This window comes from Cervus canadensis, chromosome X (genome assembly GCF_019320065.1).
Source record: "Cervus canadensis isolate Bull #8, Minnesota chromosome X, ASM1932006v1, whole genome shotgun sequence".
NCBI lineage: Eukaryota > Metazoa > Chordata > Mammalia > Artiodactyla > Cervidae > Cervus > Cervus canadensis.
The window spans coordinates 67,822,493-67,849,427 of NC_057419.1; the positions used below are offsets into that span (position 1 = coordinate 67,822,493).

Below are 26,935 nucleotides of genomic sequence, written 5' to 3' on the forward strand. Positions count from 1 at the left end.
AAAAGTTTAAAACAAATAAGGCTATATTAACAATAGTTATAAAAAGAAAGGAAAGCGATAATGATGAAAACATTCTTAGGAAATATTTTTTCCTTGTTTGGCTGCTCATTTAACATTTTCTTTGACCTGGAGCCAAATTTCTAAATCAAAGCTGCATTTATCAGGAAACTAAGGATTATGTTCAACTGCTGTTTGAAGGCAAGCCTCTATTCATTGGCGTGAAACCAGATGTCCCTGAAATTTAAACAAATGGTGAAGTAAAGTAGAAAAATAATGGGGCTGGCCAGCCGTTTGACCCATGCCTTAGTACTTACCGACCTCAATAGGTCCCTGAGTCACTCCGCCCGATATGCCACGTATACCAGTGTCCCTGTTCCTTGGCGCCACTATGTTTAAATTTCTCTCTCTGATCTTTAATATTTCCTTCCTTCTGACTTTGGGCTTCATTTGTTCTTTTTCTAAATTTTTAGATCGCAGCTTAAGTTGTTTACTTGAAGTTTTTCTTCTTACTTGAGGAAGGGCTGTATTGCCATGAACTTCCCTGTAGTACTACTTTTGCTACATCCCATATATTTGGAAAGTTGTGTTCCATTTTCATTTATATCAAAGTATTTTCTGACTTCCTCTTTGATTTCCTCATTGACCCATTGTTTTTCAGTAGCATGTTGTTTAGTGTCCACAGATTTGTTTTCTTTGTGTTTCTCTATCAGTAGCTGATTTCTAGTTTCACACTACTATGGGCAGAAAAAATACCTGATATGATTTCTGCCCTCTAAAATTGCTGAAGTTTGTTTTGTGACATAGTATATAATCTATCCTGGAGAACATTCCATGTGCACTTAAAAGAATGTATGTTCTCCTGGTTTGGGACATAATGTCTTATAGATATCAATCAAGTCCAACTAGTCTAATTTGTCATTTAAGACCACCTTTGCTCCATCAGAGCTTAGGTCCCCGGGTCTTTTTTTCTCTCTCTCTCTTTCTCTCTTTTACTTTCTTATCGTTGACTCCGTACCACAAGGTTCTGGTCCATTAAAGGACCCCAACAGTACATCTTCATGGAGATTTTCAGTTAATAATGAGGGTCATCTCATCAATCACATAGTGTAATAGGAAGAACAGTGGACATAGGAGATGGACTTCTGAACTTTGTCAGCATTAGGTAGAACATGCGATCTCTCTGTAATTCCATTTCAGTGTTTATAAGATATGGGGGTTGAACTAGATAAGTAGTTTTTTGAAAGGAAAACTATCCCACCCCCCGCAAAGGAATTACTATATAGAACTGAGTATATAAATTGGATAACAGTAGAATTACTGGATGGTGGAATCTCTGCTCTTTTATCTTTCTTCTTCCTATGATGAGGTTCAGGGGTGTAAGTTATGTGCTTAGAACATGATATAAAATTTCTGGGTTGGATTAGTTAAATTTAAGACTGATTAGTTGTAATAGTCCCTGATAATTCTAAACATTTGTTGGTGCAGTGAGACATGTAATGACTTGTATTTGCAGTGCTGGATTTCTTGGGAATAGCATTTGATCTGAAAGTCCAATTCCTATTAGAGTAGGGCTTCTGGAAGGTAAGACTTGTGTGGAGATTGACCTTCTTAAGGTTGAGTATATGGATAGTTTCCCCTTAGGAGAAAAACTTGGGAGAAATTTTACCATTAGAAAATAAGCAGAAATCAATTGGGAGTGAATATGAAAAGAACTCAGTTTAAGAACCAATTTCAGGATCATAGAAAGGGCAATAGAGTAAAGCAGAAATTTATTGTGAGGACTCACTGATAATGTCTGGATTCACTATTTGGTGAAGGCTTTGTATCCTGTGAGGACTGTCCATGTCAAGAAATTCCAAAGTCTAAAAAGCGATGTATATTGGGTTCCTCAGTTTAGATTGGCTGAGAACTTGTCCATCAGCTGCTGTTCCCAGCAGCAGTAATTTTACTTACATCAGTGAGAAACACTGTGGTGAGAGGAAAAGTTCTAAACTCCAAGCCGTAATACTTGGAGTGTGATCTTGGATTTGATCCTTCACCTCAGAGAACCTCATTTCTATCCAGAAAAGTAGTAAGGTTATGCCTATACTATCTTAAGCTCAAGATTGTGGTGAGGATCAAATGACCTAAGATACATGTAAAAGTATATATTGAAAAAAATCTAAAAATTATTATAAATTATATAAAGTGGTCAAAATAATTCACATCAATAATTTCCATCATTTATATTAGACTTAATGGCTGAATTTTGCGAGTTTAAATGAAAATTGATGAGAAAAAGAAATGGAGGAAAATGGAGGAATAACTGATACCTCCTTCTGGTCTCTGATGGAATGGGCAGAGGCGAAAAACCTGTGCCTTTGTGATCTCCATTGCAAAGGCCAGCCTTACAGATTATCAAAGGAACCAATTTAAGAACTGGAAAGTTCTAACTGTCCCAAATAGGGTCCATAAAGTAAATGAAATGCTATCTCTTCTCATTTCATTTAGGTTAATCAGTAGTATCTTATGGCTTGAGAATGCTTAATCTCTCCTAGTATGTATGAAATCAATTTGAGAAGATGGCAGTTTTGGTGGGGAGGGTCAAAGTTATAAAAATCAATCAGCCATAATGTCAGAACCCTGGCTAAAGTTGATGGAATCATAGGAGAAAGACACCATGACTTAACTCTTTCTGATTTAAGGCCTCGGAACATGGTAGCATAGCATGATCGTGGCTGTGGGGAATCCTATCAGCAAAAGAAAGTGACAGGAGAAAAAAGCTTAGGATGGGTAATAGGAAGGCCCAAGTAAACAGACTCCTTAGTCTTGCTGCTCTTGGAAGCTCTACCTCTCTCCATCATCTGAAAAACGGAGTTGGAGAGGACAGTCAACAATTTGAGAAAGAAGAAATTTGAGGTAGATCTTAAAAAATTAATAAAGGAGGGATTATGAATAAAGGGAGGAATATGAGTGAGTTCTTACCAATCATGCACTTTCAGGTCATGAAGTTTGGTACTGTGGTACCTAAATGGTTAAGTACGATGTGATGGATTCAAGGAGCTTACTGTTTAATGGTGGAGTGAGATATATTCATGGATACTGGGCTAACAAAGAGTGTATACTGAGTGGATTTAGCAGGCACTCCAGCAACCTAGAAGGGGTAGCAATTCTGATAAATCTATGACAAAACCTCAGGAGTATATAGTATGTTCAGTGGAGAGTAAGTTCAGTTTACTTATGGAATACAGCATGGAGTATGAAACTTGGTGTGGATGATAAGACTGGAAAGGATGATGAGACATAGTTTGGGGAGAGGTCATGACAACCAGACTAATGATCTATGCTTAATTCAGTATGCATTAAGGAATTCTTGATTTTTGTTTGTTTTTCATGCACTGTTGAAAGATTACCCCTGCAGGAGTTGTGAAGAAAATTTAACCAAATAATGACAGGAAGTAGGAAACCAATTAGGGTTCCATCACAGTAGTCTACATGAGAAACAGTGAGAAACTGAAATAAAGAGGTATTTAGGGAATGGAAAGAAAGTGACTATCTATAGAAGTGACTTTCTACACTTGAGTACCTGGGGGAATTGTTAAAACACAAATCGTTATCCCCCACAAACCCTTGCCTGAAGACCAAGATTTAGTAGGCTTTGGGTGAGGGCTGATCATTTTCATGGCCAACAGGTTTTCAGATGTTATTGATGCTAATAATCTAAGAACCATACTCTGAGAACCACTGGTCTAGAAGCTAGGCTGAGAACTAGCCTAGAGGTAAATCACTATATATGAAGGCCAAGAAGATGATGAACTGAAAACTGAGTCAGAAGTGAATACTGAGTGTGAAAGGCTGTCTCAGAGACAGGATAAAATTTACATCAAGATATATTTGTCACATTGTAATACTTAGTTTTAAAAGCATATTGAATAAACAGATTTTAGCTATGTCCTACTAATATAGCAATTGCATTACTTTGTAACAAAATATTATGAAACTTATACACATAATTTCCTTAGATTGTGAGTTCCTCTAGAGATTTAGAAATATTTCACATTTCTCTGGAGCTAAAATGTTACCTTATTGACTGTGTAATTGGTACTAAACAAAAGAAAGGTGAACTTGTCTTCTTATGTCTTCATTCTTTATTAAAATAGATTTATGTGCCATTAAGTTCAATTCAGTCACTCAGTTGTGTCCAACTCTTTGCGACCCCATAGACTATAGCACGCCAGGCCTCCCTGTCCATCACCAACTCCTGGAGCTTACTCAAACTCATGTCCATAGAGTCGGTGATGCCATCCAGCCATCTTATCCTCCATTGTCCCTTCTCCTCCTGCCTTTAATCTTTCCCAGCATCAGGGTCTTTTCCAATGAATCATTAGGTATTATATGCCATTAGGTACTATATACAATATGTTCCTTAATTTACATATGGGTCTTAAAATTGCTTTTGAAATCCATGTAGCAGTGTGTGTGTGTGTGTAATTACAACATGAGATTTGAATGATCTTCCATCACATATGCAAATATTCATAATATTATTGCTGTAACATTATGAAGTGTCAAGATTTTGATCTCCAATCAGTCCAATCCAATCAGTGTTAGCAGGTGCAAAAGTAATCATTATTTGCATCAGAGACTTTTGTATATGTGTATGTGTTTATTAATATACATGGCTATAAGAGAGCCAGTGAGTTTTTCATTTAATGTAGAATATATCAGGAAAAACACATGGTTGTATCTAATTTTATCTTAAATAGTGGCTTAATGTGTGAAAAGTATAAATAATTTAAAGATATCTTAGATATTGTGACCTTCCCAAACATCAGTGGGAAATAAGTAATCCATCTTTTGAATGTGACCTAGGAAATCTAAGATTCAATGGATTTGAGAATTTTAACTGAAACTCAGTTTTCAATAATCAGCTTTATCAATACAAATACATTTATCTTTTTCCCCTTTGTAGTCTTTATCTAACTTAACACCTTCTCTGACAAAAGAGAACACTGTCTGTTAATTGGTACAGGTATTCTTATTGTACAAATATGTTTTTAGTAAAATTTTCTACAAAGATTTTATTTAAAAAGGCATAGATGAAAACTTAAATATATATAGCCATCAAATAATTTTAAAGTATTACATATGTAATAATCACAGCCAAAATCCTCAAATAATAAATTAATACCCAGTTTTGTATTACTCTATCTACTAATTTTATTTCACTGAAATAAGCAAGAAGTTAGCCTACTGACAGAATTTCTATATTAACAACATTTTTTGCACATTTGTAATATCCTATCCCTGTAACAGAATTAGTTCTATTGGAACTTGGATAACACACTCCTTTTGTGATCATTTACAGTGTTTTCAAAGTAGTTGTTAATTGAGTTTGGTGAGCAGGGTCATTTGCTAGAACTAACTGGGTCTTATTAGCATGACATTTAAAATGATTAAAGCGATTTGGTGATTTCTTATGATACTTTAAAAAGGCAAAGGATTCCTCCAATCAGTCCACAGATGTAAAAGTAATTATTCCTTGGACCAGAACTTTCAGATGTTTATCGGGGGTTGTGAGAGAGCCAGTAAGTTACCCTATTTCTCCGTTAGATAGCCTGGTTAGAAAATGTTGGATCCTAATTCATTACTTTGTCCACTCCAACATGCTGACTCTCAGCATACGTTCTTATCTCTAGTTGTATCATCAGATAATTTTTTGTTGGTCTATTATGCTTTAATATAAAAATGTCTAGTCTCCCTTAAAACAATGATTGTGGTACTTCTTTCTATTAAAAATAATTATAATTAAAAACCAGAAATGGGAGATGAATAAAGGAATTAAGGGAGAAAGGAAGAAAAAAACAAGAAAAAGAAAGTTTTCCAACTGCAATATTTTTCATTCATCAGTCTCCCCCTATATTTTAAAGTTAAGTCCTTTCTTCTGCTATTTCAGTTGCTACTACTAAACTCATATAATCATGAGATAGAAAAGTATTTCAAGTTATCTCAATAAAAAGTAGAAAGTGTGATGATTATTGAATCACCAACATGTCTTAACCAATTAGTATATTTTCTATCCAATTCTAAAATGTGTGACCATGACATTAATCTTTATCAATTCAAAATCAACAGATATACTATGTAATGTCTCTTAATTAGCTTTACAAATTTGAGAAGTTACCACAATTTCACATTTTCATCCTCACAGCATCAAAGATAAGCCAGTAGCTGATCTACTACTGAAGAATGCAGCCAATGAAATGTCAGTTATCCAAGTCAGTTTGTTTTATCTTTAAAATATTATGTCTTATGTTCCTTGGATATATCTCTTATGAATTTAAAATAAATCAATGAATAAATCTACAAACTACTTTATCTGATTACCTTTGTTTTAGATAGATCTTTTAGTACACTTATTTCCCTTTGTAAGTTTTCTTTCCTCTCCAGATATTTTGATTTGAAATAACTCTTTATATCATATCAGCACTGTGTCTTTTCTGTATCATAGGATGTTTCTGATCCTTGAAACTTTATTCATTTTGATTTCCATACATTATTCTTATTTAATTTTAAATCTATATCAATATTGTAATGATTAATAAATTTTCATAGCTGCAGAATGGAAAGAGGAGACTGATTTGAAGCAATTTTAAACCAATCTGTAGCATTTGGAATATTCATTTTTAATTCAGGTTTCAGTGTAATTTGAATGTAGTGGCCATATATCATGATTACTAGGATTACATAGTCCATATTAACAAATGTTTACTTTGCTCTCTGTGTAAACACAGTCTTTATTATGTTAGTGTACCTATGCACGTTAGAAGTAATATTTAATCAAAAGAAAGCTTACATTTTAAAAATGATAAAGTGTATCTGAGTAATTTTGAATGCTTCCAATTTACAATGAATCAATTTGTAATTGACTTTGCTTTTTTCAGTCTGTTGTTGTTTGTTAACCTGTTATATAAATCACCATTAATGCTAAAACTTTAACAAAGCCTTAAATTTCATTAATCTTAAATCATACAGCAAAGCACAGTTAATAGCTGTTAAGAAATCTGAAGCCACATTAAAAATCAAGGAAAACAAAGTGTTGTCTTTCTCAGTTTCTCTGTCTCTTCTTTCTTTTGTGTCCGTTGATCTATCTGTTTGATTATTAAACTACCCTATGTTTTACTTTATTTGTATTTTGTATGACTACACAGTCATGCTAAAGCTCTTAAGATGAAAAGGTAAGTAAAAAAATTAAATTGTGCAAAACCTATGCCTGGTTCGTACTTTCTGCTGAGATATTATAACTTTTTATTATTATTTTCTATGTATTCTAAAGCTTATCTTGTGTGCACTGTCAGAAGTATGATTTAATTGTGATTCTAGTTCTTCTTTGGTCATATACTTTCTGTAAAGTCAGTAGAATTAATGTATGCTTAAATTAAGATGCTTAATCTTCCATTGATTTCAATTTATTCAAATAATTTGTCATAATACTGAATCAAAGAGGCAGGCCTTATATACTACATATGACTTAAACTTTGATGACTCACCAGTGAGCTATTAAATTATGATTGTTTGCTTACCCTTCATTTATTTTACAAAATTCCATAAGAATTACAAACTACAAAGCCAACAAAGACCAAAGAATAACATGTAAAATTTTTATTAGTCAGAGAAGTCATGACCTAATGGTGAACCAGTGACCTCTTAAGGAAAAGCAATTAAATTTTCCCAACTTCTTGAAAAATATTAATTGCATGGATGTCAAATGGCTGGTCTTATCCCGCCAATAGCATAGCTTAAATAACTGAGTTGAGTAGGTATGGTCATTTTGGTTGTAAAATTATTTACTGAATAATTTGATCTATTGGATGTTCTAAAATTAGTAATATACAAAGCAAGCACATTTTATGTTTAAAAAATGAGTTCCTTTTGCTATGGAAAATACAGAATGATATAAGGTGTATTCCCAACTTTAGGAGTTAAAAATCTACTGGGGAGACAAAATATAAACCCTTGAAAGTTAAATACTATTACATTCTAGTATGTAAATACATACTGCAACACAGTCTAAGATTACACATGAGGAATCAGTTCAGTTCAGTTCAGTAGCTCAGTTGTGTCCGACTCTGTGACCCCATGAATCGCAGCACGCCAGGCCTCCCTGTCCATCACCAACTCCCGGAGTTTACTCAAACTCATGTCTATCCAGTCGGAGATGCCATCCAGCCATCTCATCCTCTGTCGTCCCCTTCTCCTCCTGCCCTCAATCCCTCCCACACATGAGGAATAGAGACTCCTAATAAAACATCTCAAACGCATTCACATAAATGTTCCTATCTCCAGAGGGCTTCCTGAAAATCCCCATACAAAACATGTCTGAATACAGATAAATGAGATGGACATTATAAAAATTATCTAAATCCACTGAAATTTGCTAAATAAAACATCAGCATTTTAACTCCTATTAATAAAACATTACTTCTGTGAGATATTTCATACTAATAATGAACTTTTGGTTCTTCTCAATGTCATAGTCATAACAGTTGCTGTTGATCTGTACTGTGGCTAATGTGGCTACTATCAATAAAGTAGCCACAGACTACATATGGTTATTGAATATTTGAAATGTGGCTACTCCAAATTAAGTTGTGCTGTAAGTGTAAAATACACTGTGGGTTTTCAATTCTTCATATGAAAAAATGAAAGTAAAATACCTTAATAATTGTATAATGATTGTAAGTTAAATAGTATTTTAGATATATTGGGTAAATACTACATCCATCTGATGCTTTTCACTTTTTAGTATAGCAACTAGAACATTGAAAATTAAATATATGACTTGCATAATATTTCTATATGGCTGCATATCTCTAGTAAACAAAGACCTTTGAATTCAGAGGAGAGAACTTACTGTAAATAGGTAAAATTTTAGGGAATTATTCATGTGAAAAGTATCTTATTTCTAACATATACTCTAATACATCTAACACTGGAGTGGGTAGCCATTCCCTCCTCCAGGGGATCTTCCCAACCCAGGGATTGAACCCAGGTCTCCCGCATTGCAGGGCGATTCTTTACCAGCTGAGCCACAAGGGAAGCTACACATGATTATCCTGCTTCTGTTGATATACTTTCAGCAGTGAGACACTCACTACTTTAAAATGAGTGCTTTAAAAAGACAAAAAAAAAAATTGCAGCACTAATTAGTTGTTTCTATATTAAACTACAATTCAGGCTCCAAGTAATTTCTACCAACTGATTCTAGTTGTTCACTTTGGAACCACACAGAATAATTAAAATCTCTAATCTACATAATAGTTTTCTTAAAAAACAAATCCATGGTAGTCTTTGATCAGGAAATCTAGACTCTACACATACTACTAATAAAATCTAAGTTTATGTTATCTTGCTTGAATAATTCATAACTAAGTACTAGTGTTTCCGAAAATCTATTTGTATCTGCTTATATTATTTTTGTACCGAGTGGTGTCATGTTGTTGCTAGCATTTGGCCAGCAATTAGTATACATCCACGCATGAGGTGCTGGCTACTCCAGTCTCTTCAATTTTATACAATGGAAATTGTGTTACTTAAAATTCCAGGTCATTCAAGAGCTCCTTCAAACTGTTCTTCCACTATTCCATGATTAGTCACGCATTCACTTAGTTTTTCAGGAAAATTTCATTTATGAGTGCCTTCTATGTACCAGAAATGACTCTAGGTTGAACAAGACAGACAAATTACTCATCTTTATGGGATGTTTTTGGAGCTCATCCGTCTCACCATGTGTTTTTTACATACTTGTTGATCTCCAAGTAATTCCTGATGAAAATTCTGCACAGGACAGAACTGGTGGACAGCCCTTTATCTTCCTCCTTGACCCCACTATATCGATGCAGATTGATTAAGTTTTGTTGTTAAGAATAATATGACTTTACCAAACTGGAGTGTCAATTTTTCCATGTTTACCATTAGAATTCCACGATTTTGTTAAATAAGTTGTTAAAATAAAAGTGCTGTGTCAACAAGTGTTTATTTTATCCTTCATAAACTGGACATTTTCAAAAGAGGAAGATATTGACTCGAGCCAATGGATGGGTACAAATTTGAGGGGAAACAGTAAGAGCCAATATCTATTGAGCCTTTGCTATATACCAAACAACATTCTAACATATTTTATCCTCATAAAAGCTCTATGAGTAGCTATTCTTCTTATCCTCATGTTACACATAAAGACACAGAGGCTCAAAGAGGAGATAACTTGCCCCAAATCCCTCAGCTGCTCAGGGTTGGAGCTCAAGTCCAATCTAGCCATTCTCTTGCAGAAATTTTAGGCTCTTCACCAGAAGGTGAAAAGCATTCTAATCCTTGAGGGAGGGATACTAGGAGTTCACCAACAGACCTGTAAGAAAGAGTGTATATGGAACATTTAAATAAGGTTAGAAAGGTCCTTGGGACAAGATTAGGGGGAGCCTTGACTATCATGCTGGAGTTTGGACTTTATTTGACTTGTACTTCTTGAGCAGAGAAATAACATTATAAAAGCTGTGGTTTTGGAACATATTGACCTGATTACAGCCCACAGGATAGAACTGGTGAGGTGGGAAGCATTGTACATCTGTAAGGAGGTTTTTACCATAGGTCTTGTGTAGGAGAGGTGATAGCTCAGAAAAGAAAGCAAGTGATTCATGGTAAGTGAATTGACAGTATTTGGTATTTATTAGACAATAGAGTGATGTGTTGGAAAATAGCATGACTCATGTTTTAGACTTGGATGACTGAAAAAAATGACTTATATTTACAGAACTAGGGAAGTTAATGTTCTGAGAAGTTCTGGGCAAGATAATAAGCTCATTTCTAGACATGTTGAACTTCAAGAGAGTAATCAGCTGGCTGTGGAAGAGTCTAGATTGGAATTGAAAAGTAAAGTCACAGCTAAAGATGAATGACAGATATTATGAAAATTATATTTAAGTTTTGGAAGATAGCACTATTAGGGAAGGAGTTCCCTCAATAGTTATGAATGCCCAAGTTCTGAGCCTTTGAAACTACTATATATGAATATATGGAGAAAGGATGAACTAGAGAGGAAGCACATGTAAGACTAAATCAGATTATCCATTATAGATAGTGGACCCATGTTATTTTGATATGCAAGTACTTAAAAAGTTATTTTAGGTATCATTTATCTTCATACATTCACAAAATCATATATATATATATATGTATAACAATGCAGTTACTCTTATTAAATCTTAGGAAATGTGAACAACTGAATAACATAGACACCATCAAATTAACACTGTGTAGTTATACTACAGGCTATCATTCTTTATCTTTACAATATATTATATAATATATGATTTTAAAGTATAGAAGTAAGTTAATAATAGAGATTGGAACACCATTCAAGTGCCTATTTATAATACTTCCAATCTGTACTGATTCTAGAACATATTATTATATTTCAGATATTTATTAGGATTTAAAAACTAGTATTGAAAATAAGGCACTTTAGAAAGACTCCATAAATCCTCTCTGGCATGTATACAAGTACCTAAAAGATAAGTGTTTATTCATGTTTCCTGTGAGAATTTTTTCTTGTGAATAGCATTCAGTGGTTCACTTTTTCATTAGTAACTAAATACCTTTAGATATTCTTTTTTCCTTGAACACGTTCCTATATTGTCCTCTAGGAGATACTGTATACTAAAGAGTAAGACTAAGCCTAGGAATCTGTTGGGGAAGAGTGGCGGGGGGAGGGGGGGACCAACTTGATGAATATGTCATACTGGCATAAGACACTGGGTCATTCCTAAATTGTTTTTTCAAGTGGAAAATGTTTAGCTCTAAGGAAAATAAAGTTGTTGTTTTTTTTTTTTTTGTCACATGTGAGTTTTCCAAAGCTGTCAGATATAAAATATTTTCTAGTATTTTAATGCAAATGAATTGAATACAGCGGTCCAGATGAATAGAATAAACATTTATATTACTAACTGAACTTTAATTTTTGTCTATTCTTTTGAATATATATTTGATTTTCACTGTATTTTCATTTATCAGTCCTCTTCAAGTGGTTTCTTTAGAAAAACAAGGGGTTAAAAAGATTTTTGAGACTATGGTAATTATGACTTTCAAAATCAAAGGAAATGTGATATTTATAAAGTTAGAAAACATATATTCAGACTTTTCATTTGAGATATTAAGAGTTCATTTTTTTCATTTTTTTTTTTTTTGTGTGTGTGTGTGTGCTACCAAATAAAGCATTCCTAAGACAAGCTAATGAGACTGTCTTATGGGAGCATGCCTGTCAATTCTGCCATGTTAAAAATGTCATTTAAAATATCTAAGCAGATTGCTATGTATTTTTTTCTGAGGATAAGGAGACAATTCTGCATTTCCAACTGCTGTTACTGTTATTAGATGAATGAGGCAATTTCTGATGAGATATTTACCCAAATGATATTTATATCAGAATATTTAAAATAAGATCAAATTCAACTTTAGGATATTAACAATTAGACCAGCCAAGTATATGGAAATTGACTTTTGCTGAAAAATCAGAATGATGAATTGCATTATCCTGCATGTATGTTCAGCTCTGATGATGTTAAATGTTTGTCTTTATTTGCATCCTCAGGTACTTTCCCAGTTGTATTTCACCACTTTCATAAAATATAATATGGAAACATAATGCATGTCATTATTTTAGCAACAGGAGGTTGAACAAATGCATTTTTTGGCTTATATTTCTAATAAAAAGTAATTTTGATTTAAATTAGCACTATCTTTTTTTTTAGGCCTCCATTCCTTTGAAGGAATTGGAGCAGTTTAACTCAGATATACAAAAATTGCTTGAACCACTGGAGGCTGAAATTCAGCAGGGGGTGAATCTGAAAGAGGAAGACTTCAATAAAGATATGGTAAATTGGTTGTGATAAAAGTGTGAATGAACTAGAAATGAAATGAATAAATAAATATTTCAAAGGAAATTAGATAATCCAAGTCTCCAACTAAATTCTTAGAGCATACCTTGTACATTTTGTGATTCTAATGATTTATTACAAATGCAAAGTATTGTTATTGAACTATTATGAATGCCAAATTACTATGATATGGGCATACAGGAGTAATTATAGATTCTAATAAATCACCCAGCAATGTTGCTTTCATCCATACTCAAAGGACAAAATGTAGTAGGTGGAAAAAAAGTCAAATCAGAAAATAAGAAACTTCATAATAATAAAAAAAATAGCACAACCATCAGAGATGGCTGATATTTTGCTTCAGTCCCAATGTAACATTTATTTTGGATAAGGGGCAATTATACATGATATAAACATTATTTATTAAAACTTAACACAATGTAGTTTTACAAAAAAGTTTAAGAAGTAGTATAGTATATATCTAAAATATGTGTAAATTCATGCTGCTTATTTCATGGGAAAAAAAGAAATATAACCATGTGGGCTATCCCCAGACTCATAACTTTCTTCTTATACCCTGGTTGATTTCAACATGTCTTTTACGTTTCTCTCTGGCTTGACTATTTCTGCCTCACATTCCTTTTCACGGACTTATTGTTTCTCCTTACTCCTCGTCACAATTTCCTTTCCCCTCTCCACAACCATCACCTATATGGCATCATTAACCTTTACATATGTCATGCTAGAGATTTCTCAGACATGTAGCAGTGCTAGACTTCGCAGACAGTGCTTGAAAATGATATTGGAAGATAAATTATAAGTTGTAAATAATAGGCACATGAAGCAATAGCAGAACCATTTTTACCAATCTTAGTTCTCGTTGGTATCATTTCTGACTTCCTAGAGCTGCCTAATTCAGTACTCCCTATGTACGGGTTTGATGGTCTTGCCAACTCAGCTCATGGGAAGAAAGACCAGACAAACCTTTCTAAGATACAGAGTTACAACTACCTCTTATTCATGTCAAAGAAGAAACCAGAGGGCACCAAGGTGGAAAAGAATGCTTCTTACCTCTTGGGCTGTTCACCAACGCTGCCCTCTAGCTTTCAGCTGGTGTGGGGCAAGTAGTGCAGTAGTTTTGTTTGTTCATTATTTTTGTCCTCAGCCCCAGGAAATGTTTCAGATTTTTAATGACATATTCTTAAAAGGAAGGTTTTTCAAAGACTATACACATAAATGCCTATTACATTATTTCATTAAACAAGTAACTGGCACATCTCTGATGAAAATCTCATTTCTTTTAAAAAATTTAATGGTTTCACAGTTGTGTGTAGAAGTTGACATATGCATTAGAGATTTAAGTATGTAACATGGAACACCATGGATGATTATAAACACAAGCATGTCACATTTAAAAATTGTCTGCTTCTCTTAATTCATCAGAGTACCTTGGGTACTATTAAAAAGCAAACCTCCTTGATAGAAGGTATTTATATATTGCATTGAAAGAAAGATAGGAAATAGAAGTGAAACATCCAATGGTTACATATGCTACTCTATTGGACAAACACTGTTAAAATAATTTTATTTAAAAATAAATAAAATAAAAATAATTTTCTTAGAGCCTAAAGAGCAAACTACATATTAAAAATATTTGAGTCATTTTTCTAATCCATATTTAATATTTACTTAATTGTATTTATTTAAAAATAACATGCATATATGACTTATTTTTAGAAATTATCTGCAATACTTGACAGCAGTTGAGAACGTTTTTTCCTAAAGCTCTAATATTTGTTCTAGATTTGGTCATTTAGTTTATGTAAAAGAAAAGAAAGAAAAGTTGCTCAGTCATGTCCGACTCTTTGCGACCCCACGGACTGTAGCCTACCAGGCTCCCACATCCATGGGATTTTCCAGGCAAGAGTACTGGAGTGGGTTGCCGTTTCCTTCTCCAGGGGATCTTCCTGACTCAGGGATCGAACCCAGGACGCTTTACCATCTGAGCCACCAGGGAAGCTAGTTTATGTGAAACAGAACTTATTGTATAGAAATCAGTGTACACTTAAAACAATGTATTTTCACTTAGGAGTGTGTGTTAAAATTTTAAATTTTACAGTCTCACATTCACAGAGCCACATCTATATTTCTCTGTGAAATAGTTAACATCATATATAACAAGTTTTGTTTTTTTCTCCAAAGGTTTTTTTTTTAATTTCTAGGAATGCACTAAAAATCAAAGCCCAAAGAATGCTTTCATAGCAATTCACTTGTATGAAATGATGTAGTAAATTGCTCCCCCATCTTTCTACATACAACTCTAATCACATGTGTCCTTTTGAGATAGACAGGAGGAAACTTCTTTTAAAAGTTAAAAGTATAGCATATTAGAAAAGAAACTCTGAGTGCAGTATCTTAGAATAGCATTCCCTGAAAGTTTTAAATTGGATTTTTTTGTGTGTGTTTTAATAACATGTTTTATTATCTCTGTTAAAGATGTACAGCTTTTTTTAAACCAAAATGAAGACTGTACTTGTTGTTTTTAATCAGAGTGAAGACAATGAGGGTACTGTAAAAGAATTGTTGCAAAGAGGAGACAACTTACAACAAAGAATCACAGATGAGAGAAAGCGAGAGGAAATAAAGATAAAACAGCAGCTGTTACAGACAAAACATAATGCTCTCAAGGTATTAGAGCTAAAATTATAATATACCTTGCCTGTGTTTTTTTCATGTACAGGGTAAAATCTATTGTTCATAAATAAAATTTGCTTAAGAATCTTAGTCACCAGAAATACATATTTTTTTTTCCATTCAGTGTCTGTGCCTTAACAGTTTTGATTGCTGTCTTTGATTTTGAAAGATGTGTTGCTTAAAAATTTCAAGGTATTTACTTAGACACATTTTTCTGAGTAGTAATCAAAAGATATTAAATGCATCATTCATAGTGTTCATATATTTAATTTTGTAATATAATCTATTTTGTAAGTTATTTTGACATGTGTCTTGACAAACCTGTTTAACTGTCAGCATAACCAATCTGTATATTTTTGAGGCTTTCTGCTCTTGATATTTTCTTGATTTAATTCAGAGTAGGTTCACTTTTTGGGGTAACCTAATATTTGTTTAATAGTTCATTTTTTTTTCAGTTAACTTCATTTTGCATTTAAGAGAGTTACTCTTTGCAACTAACTAAACATTTAGAAGTCTAATTTCATTTATTTAGCAGTCCTCTAAAATAATCTTAATGTCCATGAGAAAGAACCGGTGCTCTCCTTTTAACCAGCATTAGTATAGAGCTTCAAGTACCCATGTGTCTCATCTGGAATTGCACAGGAAAGACAGAATAGAATATTGGTGTTTATATAATAATACCTAGAAAGTTATTGAGAAGAGACAGGACATGTGAAAGATTCTGTGAAATAACTTTTTATTTTTTAATGTGCTTTTCAATATTCACTATTTGCATGCATGGCTGATTTTCTAATACTGTTAATTGCTGAGCTTTTCATTGTAAATCACTCTTTTAGAGCTGTATAGCCATGTAGGTGGATCCACCTTGTAGGTGAATAGACTCTGCTTTCTATATGCAAATAAGAGTATAAAACCTTTTCCCATATAGTCAGACAACCAAATAAACACTGCTGAGAATGTAATTACACAATATTGTGCCTGCAAGGAATCCACAAGGAAAGTCTAATTGGCCAGCAGGTGTTCTGAAGGTAACTGCTGATAAATATAGGAAATAGAAAAGGCCTCTTCCCTGAGGGAGTACAAGAGCAAGCCATAATGGGCTCAGAAAATCAGAAAGCTGTGTAATTCACACGCTTCCAACTGTGACCAAGCTTTTAGAAACATCTACACTGGTCATATGATGATATGTGTCCTACTGAAAAGCAGTGTTTAATGGTTATCTGGCATACCTGTAAAGAAATCTCTATAATGTCTCTTAATATCTTTACACATTACACACCACCCTGTACTTAGGAAATAAAAGGAATTTCAGATTTGGGGACCACAAGCCCTTTCTCTTGGTGAAGATATGAGTTGCGTCACCAGTAAGGCATGGCTCAACTCTCTTTCACGTGGCTGTATCTTGGTACCTTTGAAAAAAGCAGCATTCCATCTGGCTCATCCCAGGCATTTATTTCCTCCACAGGAGGTTTAGAAATTCAACTGAAAATGTAAACTGTAGAAAATTTTACATCCCCAATTTTAAACAAAATGCAGAATGAAATCAAAATCATTTTTCTCAGATATATGTTAAAAGTAATGAATGAAAATCAACACTTGCCACACCAATCTACTAAATTCAATAGTTGTTAATCTGCCAAGTGTTCAAGTCTAGTCCTTATGAAATATTTCAAAGAAGGTGAAACTTCCCAATGCAATGAATATTTCAGCAGTTCTTTGATATCCACTCTTTTCTTTTGCTCTAGTTATATCTATACATGAAACCCTAATTGCTACTACTCTGAAAAAATGGAAACTGTATCCTGAGCTCTTATGTTCCCTTATAAAACATGTAAAATATATTCCCTCGTAAAATAGCATTACAACAAATTCTGTTGATCAGGGAAGACATTGGTCTTGTAAGGAGTAAGATGATTAATTTTCCCCTTATGTGATTCATTAAAGTAGTCACCCTTATTTATCTCATCAGGTTGATTGAAAACTGTGCACTTTTCCTTTTCTAAATTTTACCATTTTGCATTTGGATTTGATGCCAATGAGAAAGTTTGCCATGCAAGTCTTAAAAGGAAAATAATTTTTATGATATTTAAATTGTCATTTTCATGCATACTCTCAGGCATACACTTTTCACACTTGAACATATATAGTTTGAAGCAATTTCTGTGATAACTAAGAACACTTTATGTTTCTAATCACAAAATATTCATGTCTTATGAAACTTTTTTGCAGACATTTCTAAAATTATGAATGTAAATTGCTTGGCTATATAAACTTAAAATTTTGAACCTAGTACTGAAGATAGAAATTTTAGAATTTTTACCTATTTTAAAACTCAAATGCAAACTCAGTAAGTTTGCACAAGTATGTTGTTACCTCAATTGAGTTCACATATTGAATAATTTCACAAACTCTACACAGTAATTTATTTGACTCATTAAGAGTTAATTAAATATGAAATGATTTCTAAACAAGTTTGAGCGTACTAAGAAAAAATACTGAAAGTGGATTGTTCAGTTTTCTTAGCTTCATGTACATGGGTCCTGTCTCGTGAATACAAAATTTAATAATCTACTTGTATGGGTAACATTTAAATATGAATTTAACTGAACCTGAACAAGAAGGTGAGGGAACCAAATTATTTTTAAATGACTACAACCAGAAGTATAATATGCTTATATATTGATATTTTAATAATATCTGCACCATGAACAGGATTTGAGGTCTCAAAGAAGAAAAAAGGCTCTAGAAATTTCTCACCAGTGGTATCAGTACAAGAGGCAGGCTGATGATCTCCTGAAATGCTTGGATGACATTGAAAAAAAATTAGCCAGCCTACCTGAACCCAGAGATGAAAGGAAAATAAAGGTAATGTTGTTTTAGAATGTCAATCTAAGATTTGTTGCTACATTTTAATTTATTGAACTTAACCTGTATGGATCATGTTTTAAATGTTGATGTTGCTGTTTCTTCTATTAGTGTTCTCCCCAATTTGAGCTGTTTCTCTGTATTTTGTTTTGTTTTAGTAAATGTATTGTATTGTTTTTCAATTGACATAATGTTGAATGAATAAAACGTTTTATTCTTAGACATTGTGAAATGAATTAAGAAATGTTATATGTTTTCTGGTAAAATTGTAATTGACTCTGTGTATCTTTGTTCCAGATTAACAAATGACTTATCGGTATATGGACGACTTCTATCTCATGTTAGCACATTCATTTCATCAGAGCATCTTCTCACATCAGTGTCAAATCTCTATAGATTTATCTGTTGCATATTGTCTGAAGATGTTTTTTCTGTTATTTTACACTTTTTATTTTGCTTCATTCTCTGTTGAGTTCCTCAAAACTTTAAAAAGGAAATAAATTACTTATTCACTTAGCCGCTAAATTATATTCTATCTGGATGGTCCCTATTAATAATGAGTAATCACTTCAGTTTGGGTCAACCCCCAAAACACTAGAGGAATTGACAAGAAAGGAATCTGTTAGATCAATTTCAATATTTTCTCAATTAGAGTATCCAAAACTGAGCATTCAAATAACTGAAATAATATGTGGATCCTTGGGTGAAGATGACAGTGTTGCCTTCCATACTTGTAAATTATGCAAAGTGAAAATAAAATGACGACAGCCTGTGAAATTTCTGGGACAGGTATGTGCTGGGATAGGTTGATTCATGTGGTTAGCTAACTGCCCTGGGCCCTGTATTGGTTTTGCTCAATAGGAAATTGATCGTGAGTTGCAGAAGAAGAAAGAGGAGCTGAATGCAGTGCATAGGCAAGCTGAGGGCTTGTCTGAGGATGGGGCAGCAATGGCAGTGGCACCAACTCAGATCCAGCTCAGCAAGCGCTGGCGGGAAATTGAGAGCAAATTTGCTCAGTTTCGAAGACTCAACTTTGCACAAATTGTGAGTTGTTACTGGCAAACCTATATGTGTTTGCAACTACTACTCTAATCACAGAGGCCTACTAACCAAAAGAAAAAAAAAAAATTCTGGGTGCAATTTCAAAGTTCTAATCTACATTCTGAAAGTGGGTAGTTTCCCCTAACTTTGGGCTTCTCGAACTCTAGTGGTTAGTTTTTCAGATTAAAAGCATAATCCATTAATAGAGCACAGGAAAGAGTGCCCTTATCAAAAATGAGAAATACATCTTAATTTCTTTTGCCGCATCATTTTTTCATAACATTGGCAGTGTGAATTGTCAATTTACCATACATGTACTTTATTTCAGCATCTAATCCAAAAATATGTATTGCTTTCCTGAGACCATCCCATGCTAATTTTACTTTCTTAATGTATACATGGTAAATAATAAATCTTTTGTGAAAGAACTTATATCAACTTGCACAAGGACTTCTTATCTCATTGACTTAAACATTATAGTTTAGTCCTCATACCTGGCTTATCTACTTGATGGGTTAAAAAGTTGATAGAAGGATTGTATGCCTGGTGAGATCGTTAATAATTGATAGCAGGTTGAAAAATAGAAAATATTGTTACTACTGAAATATCATAGGCCAAGAGATGAAGAAACCACTGTTCTCTTTCAAACACTGTATGGAAATTTTATGATTCTGTCTTTAGAAGTGCAAGTCACAATCATAAGCTTGGTCTTTTTAGAACTGATTTGTAACAGAGTATAAACTATAAGGATTTTCTAGCAGATACATTTTTGCTCCTATTCTGAGAGATTGTAAAGTAAAGTGAAATAATCACCACTCTGTTATTATGCAAATACAGTACTCCTCACAAAACCAGGGTGTGAAAGTCTGCAAAATGAGGCTTTATAATTATGTTAGGTTAATTTACATGAAACTGACAGATATTCAACCCTCTTTGACCTAGGTGATGACAGTTTTATTTGTTCAACTCCTAGATGAGACTTACTTGGATATTTCTTCTGTGATATTGTTGATTCCATTTAATATGGGATAAATGATTGAATATGTCTTAGACAATTAACATAACTGCTTTCTAAGCATATAATTTTGTTAATGTTGCTTATTAACTCAGTGAAAAATACCCCATATTATCATTACTTCTTTTAAATGCATTAGAAAAATCCTTGCATACGCTGTTTTCTAAGAACTCCAAGTATCTTAATATTTAATAGCAGCTGAATATTCTGAGAAATTGGAAGTAGTAATATAAGGTATGTTTAAACTGCAATATATTGCATTTGAAGTCAATTCTAGCTGATTGAAAGTTTCAGCCTATTATCTTTCATATTAGATATTATGAATATAATGTCATAAATCACTCAAGCTTACACTAACAGAAAGCTTGTGCCAGTGGATGCAGAATGAATTGAAAGATTAAGGCAATCATAAAGAAAATTTAAGTAAACTATTTTTGCCTCCATTTAATACATCATTTAAGTCCTTTGCTTTGAATTATCTTACCACTCACTATTTTCTCCAATCCCATTTTCCCCATGTCTTGACACAGCCTATATGCAGGGTTAATTTTTTTTTTTAACAACTTTGTCAAGGTAAGTTATTAACACTTTATAGTTAAATAGACACAGGATCAAAAATCTCCATAAACCACTCACTTAAAATGCCATTGTGTACCTGCACATAATAGGCTCTCAACAAATATTTGTAAAACATAATAAAGATTGCTGAAGTAAAGTAAGGATAAGTGAACCAGTATAAAACTTTTGAAATAAATGATCATAAAATATATTTTCTTCAGAAACCATTTCTTCTTGATTTTTATATCTGAAGGATCCCAAAATACAGATGATGCATGGCTTGGGGAAAAATTTGTATGTTAACTTAATTTTCCACGATAAAACAAGTAAGAACAATATATGTGAAGAATAATTAATTTAATATTACAATTATATTTAGCCTTGGATTTTTATTAGATCTGAAAGTTGATAGATTGATAGATCAAAGATGTATATAGTCCACTGATTGCTAATACATGTTTAAAAAACTTATTTCACATATCTACATATCCAAGTTTAGAGTCATCTTTCCCAATTAATGTACAGTGAGGACATTTGAGACAGCCACAGGCAAACATCTTAACTAAAAGTTGTGTTTGGTCATGGCCCTGATGTAGCACAGGTAGTCAGAGCTTCCAAATTTCTTTCCTCCCCTTACATTTCCCTTTTCTATTTCTATCATCATTTCTTCTTCTCAAATGTCCCTTTCTGTTATTTCTGTATATGAATTCTAGAATTCTATGGATTTTCAGTTAGTCTTTCATATCTTAGAAGTAGTAATTCAAGATTTTTGGCAGTACTATGAAGTGTTTTATGTTTGAGAACTGAATTTAAAATGAGAAATTAATTGTATTCATTTCAAAGGTAAAGACTCAGAAATAAACTAAGCAGTGTAAAATTAAGTACTTCAGGGACTAGGTCCAGGTCAGAGTTACATATGACCATAGTAAAGCTCAGAAAAACCCTGGTACTTGGGTCTCAGGGAGCCATGGGACAGCCCCGGGTCAGGCAAGAGTGCAGACCAAAGCCAAGAAGAGAGTATCTACAAATGATTGTCCTCAGGATGATCCTGGAGACCAGAAAGGAGTGAAAATAGACTGAGAGAAAGTGGGTAAGATTTTCTCCAGGTATTGAGCATGTTGAAGCTCCTGCCCAAGTTAGGATTACATGACCTTTCTAATATGGTTCCTGTTGACTTACAGACCTGTCTGTTCACTGAAGACCAAACAACGACTGTAAACTGAACATGAGGACTGTTTTCTGTAAGATATTTTACAACAGTGGTCTAGTAAAATAGACCACCCCCTGGGGTGTGGCCCTGTGAATCCCAGTGATTCCATCTGCTGACTATATGATCACCAGTCTCTTCCAGCCCGGTTTCTTGCATTTCTACCATGGGGATGAGGATGTTTGTGATAATGAAATATGGTATTATTTGTAAAATACTTGCTACATTATGGAGGTTAACTGAGGTTAAAGTGAATCAATATTTTATTTTCTTCTTCTTCTGGAATATAAGTTAACATTGGAATGAGACACATTATTTTAAAATGTATAGTATATTTGTGAATCATTAAGGGGATTGGGATGAGTAGGTTCCATAGGTTTAAAATGTTATTAACAACAGGTAGATCTATTTTGTTCAATGTAAATTAAAAATTAGATTTCCTAGTTCTTGGCAAGTAGTTTTGTCTAGAGTTATATAGTATTTGTGGGAAATTTCATGCAAAGCTGGTGATTCTGCTAATGAAGGCATACTTTTCCATAAACCTGGCAATAGAGCATTAGCTAAATTATTTTCTATAGAAAGGTAAAGAAAGATGAGGAAAAAACATAAAGGCTTTTGAAATCTAATAGAAAACTATGCATAATTTTATTAAGGTTAATTGTAGTATTTGACAGTTAACCTCAGAGATCTCAAGAAAATCCAACCACAAAATTGCACAATGAGGATATGCAACAACCCTTATGTGAAACTCCTGAGAAAATAAGCTCACAGGTTAAAATTAAAATGGATATGAAAAAATGCTTTCTGTAAGTGATGTTAACTTGCCAAAATTAAAAGGAGTATGCACACCTGAAGAAATTAGAGATAAGAAGACAGTAAAGGACATGAAAACGTTTTTTTAATGTTCAAAAAGATTTAGAAAATAAAGATGGAATGGAATTCTTATAATAATAACAAGCCATTTTGAGACGTGAATAGGAAACTGATAACATAGAGTCTAGAAATTAACATGTAATTATTGAAATAATAAGTCAACTTTTTAAATGGTGGATTCATTATAGAAGAAAAGGAATATATTAATTGAAAGATGCTGAGGAAATTTTTGCTTTGCTGAAAATACAATATGGAAAGGATAGAATAAAAAGCTCGAACATATGCCTGAAAAGAGTTCCAGACTGATAAAGTGGAGAGCCAGGGGAAGAGACATTATTTTATATAAATGACTGACATTTAACAAGATTGAATAAATCTCAATTTACATGAGACCTCAAATTGAATAAAGCTCAATTTGCGTGAGTCCTCAAACTGAATTAAGCTCAACCAGTTTGTAATAAATAAAAGCAAGTTCACAACCAGCAAAGTCTGAGTGAAACCCAGAACATCAATGATCAGGAAGGTCACCATAAAAGCTACTAAGGACCAAAAGCAGAAAGCTCCATAGGCTGGCTGGGATAATATTGTCAATGTTCAAGGTGAATGTTCAAAAGGATCCTGTAAACTGTGATTCCAGAATGAAGACAGGCTATTTTCGGATATACAAACACTATATTTTCAGATAAACGAACACTAAATTTATAACCTATAGATTCTCACTGAAAAAATTACTAAACAATATGCTAGGGTAAAACAGAAAACAGAGCCACAGAGAAGGAGCAAGCTATATAAAGGTATATAACATTAGTTTATATGTATAAAAAACAAACTTGAATCTTGTAATTAACCACTAAATTGTGGCAATTGCTGCAAAGGAAAACATAGAGTTCTCTGAGAATGTAAAAGTGATTTGATCTCACAATAAGGGAAATACAATAAATAAAAGGTTACTTCCAGATGGTAGCAGCAAATATAAGGTTTGTGCCTACTGTGTTCAATATAAATTATTGCCAGTTATCATGTTTATAGGGAAAAATGTAGTAAACCTTTGGAATAGGCATATATGCATGACCTGTCTCAGGAAGAGAAGAAAAATTTAAAAAAATATAAAATACAAAAATACATCTCATTGGAAGAAGGAAAAGAAATGTCCCTTTTCTAAATATGACAATCCCCATTTGCTCTGAATATCCTATGGCTTCAAAGATTAAGTAAATAATACTGATATTCGACAATTTACATCTGACAGCTTCTTATTCAGCTTTTATTTTAGAAGCCTAACAGGTATTTCACACATAAAATAGCCAAGTCAAGAATAATTAATTTTCACCCCTATAAAAATGGCTCCTACCAAACTCTGCAGCTGTGAGTAAATTGCCCTTTCACTTAGGTCCCAAACCTAAACATCATCCATGATTCCTCCTTACTTTTATATTATCCATGGAATTCACTTCAAATTCTACCCGCTCTACCTGCAAAATACATCTTTAATTGGACCACTCCTCAGAACCTTTATTGCAGAAACCCTTGACAACACTATATTCTCTCTCATCTCAATTACTTCAGCGGCCTCTAGTCCTTATTTCCCATGTTTACCCACCTACATTATAGTCTCCTTGGTGAAATCAGAGAATTCCTAAAAGTATATGTGGGATTCTGTCAAGCCTCTGCTGCTTATTACACTTCTAATGAAATTTTATGAGCTTCTGCATAGCTTGGTCCCTGCCTACCATTCCTATTACTCCAACTTTATCTCCCTTTTGGCATTCTCCTAATACAGAGGCTTTAAAGTTTCTCCTCTATACTTAAGCACACAACATCATTTGTATCTCAGGACCTTTGTACATACTGTTTCTTCATGGAATATTTTTCAAGTAGACTTTTGTATAGATACTAAAACTTAGCCATCCTTTCATTGACAAGCTGAAATTAGAAGCTTTCCTGGTTGCTCACATGGTAAAGTCTACCTGCGATGCAGGAGACCTGCATTCAATCATCCCTGGATCCCGAAGGAATATTCCCTGGAGAAGGGAATAGCGACCCACTCCAATATTCTTGCCTGGAGAATTCCATGGACAGAGGAGGCTGGCAGGCTACAGAACAATTAGAACTTTGTAGAATTTAGACAGGCAATACTTAATAGGTAATTTTTTTCTATTTTAAAAATGTTGTATACTCATGGTAATTATATATGCCAACTGTGAGTTTAAGATAACTGTTCAGAACAGCAAATTCTAGTACAGTTACTTCTGGAAGTGCATATACTGAGAAAAGACAAAGTTCTCGAAACTTAACACTGAGGAGGTAAAGACTGAATATGAGGTTGAGGATAACAATGTATTGCAAAGGATAGCTTTTACTACATCAGAGGAAATTGTAGTAAAGAATTTAAACTTAAAAGCACACATTGCCAAAATACACAACTTCTTGAAAAGCTGATAGAAATTTGTCAGTAGATTTATTTAAATGTTTCAAGAAATGTGTTATACAAGTTAGTCCTAAAGTGAATACTTCGTAAAATGGGAATATTTACAGTATAAACATTCATTGACTAATTTTTAAAAATTGTTTGAATTTGAACGGAACTTTATATTTACAAAATATGTTCACATATATCTTGTTCACTCTCCCCAATAACCCTCTCAAGTAAGTATTATTTTAATTGTCATTTTACAGAAAGGAAACATAATTTAAATAAAGTTAAGGAAATTGGCCAAGGGTGCATGAGCGAATTGGAAGACACCTAACTTGAACTCAGTGCTTCCCAAGATATGGTGGGAGTTATTCAAAAGAAAGGACAAAGAAAAATCTAGTGTCCAAATAAGTTTGAGAAACACTGGATTAAGCAAAGTTTCCTTAGTCTAGAATCTTCCAGGGCTTTTGATATGTAAATGTGATTATGAATTTCTGTGAGAGGAATAGATTCTGCAGACTTTCACATCTGGATAGTTGTAGTACAAAGAGGGAAATTTCATTTCAGTTTTAAGATAGGAATCTGTTTGAGTGATTGTGAAGAACTAATGTTCTTCAGGGGTAAAAAATGGGAAAAAAACATCACTTTATCATTATGGTTTTGTTGTTTTGGGTTTTCTTAAAATGAAGCAGAGATGTACAAAAAAGTAATCACAGAACTGATTGCCATCACCTTATGTCTGAACCTAGATTTGATTCAGCACTACTATTTTTTTGTACATTTGCTTACCATATAATGATAACCATTTAATGGTGAGACTAAAAGAGGAAACATACTTTTTGCATAATTGCTACAGAGATTTTTTTTCTTTGCCTTTAAATCACAACAAAGATCATCAGCTGCCAATGCAATATCCTTGGGAATATTGATAATATAAATAATTTTCTTATTTAGAGACAGAGTGCTCTTTAGTAAACAGAGTTGTGAGTATAAAAGATGAATAATGGTTGCTAAGGGAATTGGACCAGGAGGTAACTGCTTTAAAAATTTTCCTCCTCTGAACTGCAATGTTTTAATTAACATCACATGAGTTAAGAAAAAAATAGATCCATCAAGATTCTATGTTTCTCTAGACTGTTATGATCATAATAGTTATTGCCATTTCCATAATAATTTTTTCTGGTCTTTAGTTTAAGTAAGACAATCAGTTTAATGGTTGTTTAGTAAATAGAGTATGTTAAGCTAGATTCAACTTCCAGGAAGATGGCAGACTGATTGATTCCCTCACCCCTCGTTTCAAATGTATGAAAATTCTGGATAAAATTTAATTTGAAAGCAGTTTAAACACATAGCTGAGCTCA

The 26,935-nt window shown here is 33.3% G+C and overlaps 1 protein-coding gene across 9 annotated transcripts in view; it reads left to right on the top strand.

Annotated features, from left to right (window-relative positions):
* The window catches only part of DMD (dystrophin), a 2,532,480-nt gene that overhangs the window by 1,263,317 nt on the left and 1,242,228 nt on the right, over nt 1-26,935 (top strand). For 8 of the 9 annotated variants that reach the window (XM_043457704.1, XM_043457699.1, XM_043457698.1 and 5 more), the window contains 4 exons: nt 12,783-12,905; nt 15,459-15,596; nt 18,315-18,467; nt 19,329-19,511. In XM_043457704.1, the coding sequence (XP_043313639.1) occupies nt 12,783-12,905; nt 15,459-15,596; nt 18,315-18,467; nt 19,329-19,511 (597 nt within the window). The remainder of the gene's footprint in view (nt 1-12,782; nt 12,906-15,458; nt 15,597-18,314; nt 18,468-19,328; nt 19,512-26,935) is intronic. The other variant, XM_043457706.1, reaches the window with a different exon arrangement.